Source organism: Entamoeba nuttalli (genome assembly GCF_000257125.1).
Source record: "Entamoeba nuttalli P19 unplaced genomic scaffold asmbl_5562, whole genome shotgun sequence".
Lineage (NCBI taxonomy): Eukaryota > Evosea > Mastigamoebida > Endamoebidae > Entamoeba > Entamoeba nuttalli.
The window spans coordinates 13-7,451 of NW_008577536.1; the positions used below are offsets into that span (position 1 = coordinate 13).

A 7,439-nucleotide genomic window follows, 5' to 3' on the forward strand; every position below is an offset into this window, starting at 1 on the left:
AACATCATTCATAATAACAAATTATTAATTTGACTTTTTTATTTTTATTTTATTGTTTTTTTTAAAGAATTAATTAACTAATTGATTGAAAATAAATAGAAGAAGATACACAGTTCTGAGAATAGAGAGTTAAAAGGAAGTTAATTATTATTAATTTTTATTTAAGTAAAATAAGTCATGATTAAAATTTATAATTTAGAAAAGAAGTTAAAATAATTTTATTTAGTATTATAAATTAATTTTATAATAAATGTCATTTTTTTTGATTAATTTATCATTAGTTAACAAATTAAAAGAAGAACTAAAAAAGTTGATAATTATTATTTGTTTCTATGAGCCAAGACTGTCTTATAGTTACTTCAGAAGGTAATTCAATTGTTTGTAATGTTAATGTACCAGATGAAGTTTTTGTAGCAGGAAAATCATGGATTGGTATATATGTAGTTAATAGAGAAAAAAATGAACATTACCATAAAAGTCAATATGTTGCATCAGCAACGTCAGTGATTAGATTTAATACATTAACAGATGGTATTTATGATGTAAGATATTTTAAAGAGAAATATGAAAAATGTTTTAATACACGTGTTTCAATTGGACAATTAGTTATTCCCAAATACACAGTTAGTGATATAACTTCCAATGAATATAAACTTCATTTAACATTTAATCAAGAACAATTACTTCCTGGAGATTGGTTTGGATTATTTAAAACAAGTTCAATGAGTCAAAAACATCCAATTGTTCAAATGAGTGTTGATCCAAAACAAAATGAATATGATATTGACCTTCTTCCATTAAATTTAGAACCTTATTACTTTTGTTCTGAAAATGGAATTTTAACAGCCAAACAAGAACGCTTTGAAATTAGATATTATCGTTCAGGATGTACTTGTTATAATGAAAGAGCAATACACACTAGACTATGGCCAAGTACATTTTCAATGAATTTATATAGTTTTGTTCCTTCAGGCATTTGTCCTCTTAATGAAATAACAAAGGGTGCATTATTAGTGAATATTAATAATATAAATAATGAGATTAAACTTATTTATTGTTCAAATGTTAAAGACTTTGAAATTCAAATATATAATGAAAATGAGTTAATTTATAAAAACGTATATCAACCTCGATCCAAGGAAATAACTATTAGTTTAAGTCAAACATTAATTGCACCAAGTATTGAAATTCGATTAGTTTGTTTAGCAACAAATCATATCCTTGAAAAAAAAGAACATAATATGAATTAATTGAATTATTCTGCATCACTTGTTTCTGATAATGCATTTGGAGAAGTAGATCGTTCATCTACAATTTTAGGAGTTTGAATAGAAGTGTTTGACTCTGATTTCTTTAATTCTTTAACACTTTCATCAACTCTTTTTGAGTACTTTTTAATAAAAACTTCAAAATAAAAATTAGCACCATTTGAAATAGCCCAAGTAACACAGAAAAGAATCCATAATAATTCTAAGTATTGATAATGATAATAAATGAATGTAGGAAGAATAGTTATTATAGTGTAAATAAATTGAACAGTTATTAAAATAACTAATGGTCTATCTTTAAACCCTTTCTTTAATAAATAAAGATAAACTGGATGTGGATGTTCTTGACTTAACCAAATAAGTGATGTAATATAATGATTCTTTTGAATAGTTTCTTTTTTAAATCCTTCTGTAATAATTAAATAAATAATTTGCCATAAAATATAAAGGAGAGATGGAATAATTAAACCATTCATTATTGTTAATTGTGGTACTGTAGTTAATACATACCATCTAATACAATAAATTACTAATCCTGGAAATAGATGAATATAAACACTTGTTAAACGATCTAAATCATGAAATACTAATGAATTTCTCCACATTGGAATTGCTGTTAACAAAGGGCCATGAGAAAATACGAAAGCTATTTGGAATAATGGTGAAATATATTCAGTATTTAAAGAAAAAATACAAAGTAGAGTTATAATTTGACAGAAATAACAAAAATCAATCATAAAGTATTGCCATCCATTCTTTTTGTAAATAAAATAACGAGCTCCTAATAATGGAAGAATTAAAATAATATAATAATATGGCATAAATTGTGGAAGTGCTGACAAAATGTGTTGAGTAAGTAATAATACTAATACACCACAAACAAATGAAACTTTATCCAATGTCTTTAAAAATGGTTCTGATTCCATTAATTTATTTAATTTGTTTTGGTATTTGTCAATAACAGAAAGTCCATGTTTATCCATCAAACGAGAAATATATTGACGTTGGAATTCTCTTTGATATTTTTCTTCAGAAGAAGTAGACATAAAACCGTTAATACTTTCTTACTTTTTTAAGTTCTTTCGTTAATACTGTTCTACAAAAAAATAAAAATCAGAGGTTAATAGAAAAACAATCTACAAAAACGAAATACCACTTTCTATTTTTTCTTTTTTTTTGTAAAATAGAGTTATATATAACAAAAAATATTATTTTAGGGTTGAAAAGAGGTTCACAGAATATCTTCAATAAGAAAGTTCTTTTTTCTGAAATGAATTGTAAAAAATAAAAGAGGAATCGAAACTAATTGTTTAACCAAAAAAAGAAACAAATAAAAATAGTAAGATTAATGATTGAAATTATGGAATGTTTTGTTTTTAGATAAGGAGATAAGAACAAAGGAAACTTGAGTGAATGGAATTAGAGTCATTTCTCTATTTCCGAAAACATGAATAACGAGAAAGATAGTTCCAAAAATAAATACATCCAATAAAGAGTTTAAAACTATTCAAAATGAAAAAGTAAATTCCAATGAAAAAGCTGTTCATAAATGAAGAACTGAAAGTGACGGATGAAGGTATTTAGAGATTGTTGCAAAGATTAGAACTATTTTCACTTTTAGATGGACAGCACAGAGAAACCAGTAAGAAATGCCCGAAGACGAAGAGAAAAAATTGAAAAACCAGAAAAGGATTATGAAATGCTACAACAGTCATTACTTATTGCGTTAGCATCACCATACTGCGAAATTAGTTTATCTAAACCACTTACAAAAACAAAAACAATACCACCAATCTTTAAGATTCAGAATATAAAATTTGAAAAAGAAGAAATGGATTTTGGTAGTGTTGTTGAAGAAAAAACTAAACAAATTGTTTCAAATGAAGTAAATCATGGAATCGATGAAAATAAAGCAAAACGCCATAGTGAGATAAATAGAATTAGTATTGCAGTAAATATGTTATTTGATATTTGTCTTGAACTTGGATATTTCTTCACTTTAAAAAAATCTAGGAAAATGTCTTCTACAATAAGAATCGATCGTATTGAACAAGTCTATTTAAATGGTTCATTAATTCTATCTAAAAATCAAGTAAAAGAATCAAGTTTTAAAGCATATAATATTCTAAATGCCCTTTTTGATACTAAAGAAACTATTGTTATTCCTCAAAATTGTTATGAGTTAAAAGAAGTAATTCCTTCTTTATCATAACTTTCTTGATTTTAAATTTATGTAAACTTTAATAATAAATCCGTTTAATTGATATTATTCTTTCTTCATCTCTTCTATCTCCTTTTTCTTATCCCTTTGTTAAATTCCATAATTGATGTTTTTTATCCCATTTTTTATTAACAAAAAATAAAATATTTATTCTTCTTTTTTTTTTTACTAAAAAACAAAAACTTAAACCTCAAATTGTGAAAAAGTAATGAATAAACTTAAAATAAATCATTTATGTCATCTCATTCAAATACACAAACACCTATTGTTAATATAAAACCAGTCGATCAAAAATTCCTCAAATATCCAATTCCATCTGATTTACCATATTATCCATTTGGTAAAGATATTCAATCATTACCAATTTCTGTTTTTAACTTACCTTTTAGTAAACATTCAGAAATACCTGAATTTGAATGTTATGAAGGAAAATATGATAAATTTACTCTTGAAAAAATAACAAAAAAAGTTCCTATTTCTGTATCAAAGATTATTAAATATCAAGCATATAATTTTAGTGGTATTGATAGTATTTGTCATGGTCTTATAAAAGAAAAAATTAATTCATTAGAATATTTACATCGAACAAATCAATTGGATTCATCTATTAAATTCGCCTCAATTAGTAAAGAACTTGTACTTCAAATTTTACAATTTTATAGAAATGAACCAGAAATTATTATTACACCATCTCTTTCTGGAGCTATTCGTATGTTAGCAGAAGAAAAAGGAGATGACTTATATATATTTTTTGAAAGACTTGATGTTTATAATATTTATGCCATCTTTGTTATATTATGGAACCAAGAAACTTCAAAAAAGATTACTAAACTTTGTATAAAAAAGTCTTTTGGTACACAGATATTAGATTATTATAATCAAACATCAAATGAAAAAACTAAATCAATTTGTCTTCAAACTCTCCTTTTAGTATTATTTAGAACAAATAATCCTTGTGGAATAACAAAAGACATGGGTGTTCAATTTATTGCATCATTAATCAAACAGACAGAATCTTTACCAAAAACTCTTTGTGATTTTTCTTATTGCATTGTTTATTTATTAACATCTTTTTATCCTGTTCTTCTTAGTATATTTGAATCTACACAATTTCAAACTATTGTTTCTATTGTATCTTTTTGTCCTACTGCTTTATGTGTTTTAAAAAAAATAAAGAAACCTTGTTATCACTTACTTAATATTACTGCTTCAACCACAAGTGTTAGAATATTATTTGGACATTGTTTTAAATATACTAACCAATTATATTTAATAGAAGATTTAGTACTTCGATTAGTTAATTGCATTTGTTTATATTCTCCATTTCCATATGGTTATGAATCTGAAACATTATATGGGATGTGTTATTTATTATATGGACTGATTAAAACACAATGGGATCAAGTTGAAAATAAACAAAAAATATTTGAGAGTATACTTAACTTTGTTCTTCCACAAATTAATAATTCATATAGTTCATCTTATTGTGATCAAACAAAAGGAACATTTTGTTCTAAATCAAGAAGACTATTATTTAAATGTATTATGATAATTATTAGTCAAACTAAAGATTTAACAGAGTATCAAAAAGCTAAAAAATATTTAAAACAGTTTTTTAGTCATGAAGGTTCGTTAACAATTGAAAACAATCATTCACATTTAAGTTGTCAATATGAAAAAGGATATTCTAATGTTTATGAATGTTTACTTCATTCAAAATATATTCAAAATATTATTTTTAAAGGAGATATGGATCAAAATACTTTAGGAAAATTAACTAAGTATTTGTATGGATACAACACTACTGTTTTAATTCATGAAACAATGAAATTAAATGTTAATAAAATTCTTGATGATATAATCCAAAAAATTGGTAGGACAGATATTTGTTTAGTAAATAACAACTCTTTTGAAGTCAGTACTATATATGAAACAACTAAACCAGTTGCCATTTTAAGTTTAAATATATTTGAAGAAAATCAGATTAATACTACAAATAAAGATTTCCCTGTTATTTTTGAAAATAATGATGGAGAAGTGTATCGTCTTGTTAGTGGAATTTTCATTAAAGGGTATTATGAGAATAATGAATATATCCTTTTGAAAAAAATTAATGAAGAAGAATTTGAGCTAAGTTCAAAATCACCTAATGGTGGTAAAACATTAATAAAACTTAATGAATTGTTAATAATGAGTGAAGGTAATACTATTATAGGAAATGAAAGTGAAACTGTAGTTCCTGCTATATTGGTTTATGAAAAAGACAATTGGAGTCATTGTGAGATGCCAGGAATTGAACAAGCAGTTAATGAAAATATTTATGAGCGTGATATTAAAGGACTAAAATATTCTACATGGTTGATATCAGATTTAAATACAGCACTTTTTGATATTGAATTAAAAATCTGGGAACAAACAAAATCCATTATATCATTCAAGTCTCCATTAAAATTAATGAACACACTTCTTTTATTACCTGAAGAACATCAAAAAGATATTATATTTCAAATTTTTTGTGTTGTTAGTAATTTAATTTATAAATCTTCTAAACCAAATGTTTCTACTCATATCAAAAAATTAATTTATTTATTTATCCAACTTACTGACAATGAAAAACTTCTTAGACTAACACTAGATGAGTATAACAGAATAAGTAATTTCCAAGAACTTACTTATTCTGAAGATTCATATTACTTTCAATCATTCTTAATTACTCTTTATATTAAATTGTCTTATTATGAATCGATATACTCTGAACTTTGTTATTTCAATTTCTTAACTAAACTGCAAACAATTGATAGACTTAGTATTAATTATCCATCAATAAAAGCTTTTAATACGATTGTGTCTGGATTAGTTTTATCTAATCCAAAATGTTATGACTTATTCTTGAAGACTCATTTCATCTCCTTTTTATTTAAAATTATCCCATTTACATCTACACCCACAGACGAGAAAATTAATACAACTTCAATTTTACACTTATGGCTCATGGTTTCAATCCCTAATTTCGATATAACGAAATCTTTTAAAAGTCAAATTTGCTATGGAAACTATGATGAAGAGTTAATTTCTTTTTTTATAATGAAATATGGGGTATTCGTTCACTATTCTGTTGACATCAAATTGTTAATTGCTTTGACGATTCATTTATGTAAAAATAACAAAACAAAAACCCAGAATGTTCTAGATATTATCTTGAATAATATAAATTTCAATGAATATAATCCTTGGAATATCATTCTTGAAGAATTTTTAGACTATGATGATGATTTAACAGAATTTAAGGGAAATGTCTTTGTGGAACAATTTTCTCTCTTCAATTTTAGAATCGGTTCTACTACAAGACAACTTACAAAAGTTTGTTCTTATTTAATAAGACTCATTCAAAAGTATACCAACAAAATTAAAAAGAATGAAAACTATTCACGTGTATTAAATGATATAAAACAAACGATAGAAGATAAACTTAAAAGGAATAATGATATTATTAAGTTATTGGGTCTTTCATTAAAAGAGTTAATTCAAATAAAGAGCAATAATCAATCAAACCAAGTTATTAACTCTTTATTATTTTCAACCTATATTGATGTTCTTACTCTTATTGATATCGAAATTAAGAATGGAAATTGTTATTTCATTTTGAAAGATTATGGTATGAACAAAGTTTGTTTAAATAAATTGTATCCTACATTTTATTGTTTGTTTCATTTCCACTCACTTTATTAGATTCAATTAGTTTATATGAAAGCACTTATAAAACATTGCCAAAAAGAATTTGACTATAGGAATAAGGATCGTCATAATGAACAAACTATGTTAGGAATCAGACCTTTAAATTTAGATGAATTACGTTTGGACTACAACTCTAAGTCACCAGACTTGTCATTAGCTTCTTCATCAGATTCAACACTCAATTGATTTTTCCTTTCACACCACTTTTAAAATTT

At 24.8% G+C, this 7,439-nt stretch overlaps 4 protein-coding genes across 4 annotated transcripts; 3 read left to right on the top strand and 1 right to left on the bottom strand.

Moving 5' to 3' along the window:
• Window positions 1–332: 332 nt before the first annotated feature.
• Window positions 333–1,250, top strand: ENU1_133040 (hypothetical protein; the record flags this gene model as incomplete). Its single annotated transcript, XM_008860110.1, has 1 exon — window positions 333–1,250. The coding sequence occupies one exon, from the start codon at window positions 333–335 to the stop codon at window positions 1,248–1,250; it is 918 nt and encodes a 305-aa protein (XP_008858332.1).
• Window positions 1,251–1,255: 5 nt separating this feature from the next.
• On the bottom strand, window positions 1,256–2,314 carry ENU1_133050 (membrane transporter, putative; the record flags this gene model as incomplete). The annotated part of the gene is made up of 1 exon (XM_008860111.1): window positions 1,256–2,314. The coding sequence occupies one exon, from the start codon at window positions 2,312–2,314 to the stop codon at window positions 1,256–1,258; it is 1,059 nt and encodes a 352-aa protein (XP_008858333.1).
• A 575-nt stretch (window positions 2,315–2,889) lies between these two features.
• On the top strand, window positions 2,890–3,480 carry ENU1_133060 (hypothetical protein; the record flags this gene model as incomplete). The annotated part of the gene is made up of 1 exon (XM_008860112.1): window positions 2,890–3,480. The coding sequence occupies one exon, from the start codon at window positions 2,890–2,892 to the stop codon at window positions 3,478–3,480; it is 591 nt and encodes a 196-aa protein (XP_008858334.1).
• A 243-nt stretch (window positions 3,481–3,723) lies between these two features.
• On the top strand, window positions 3,724–7,410 carry ENU1_133070 (hypothetical protein; the record flags this gene model as incomplete). Its single annotated transcript, XM_008860113.1, has 2 exons — window positions 3,724–7,144; window positions 7,229–7,410. The coding sequence occupies 2 exons, from the start codon at window positions 3,724–3,726 to the stop codon at window positions 7,408–7,410; spliced, it is 3,603 nt and encodes a 1,200-aa protein (XP_008858335.1).
• Between the last annotated feature and the right edge of the window lie 29 nt (window positions 7,411–7,439).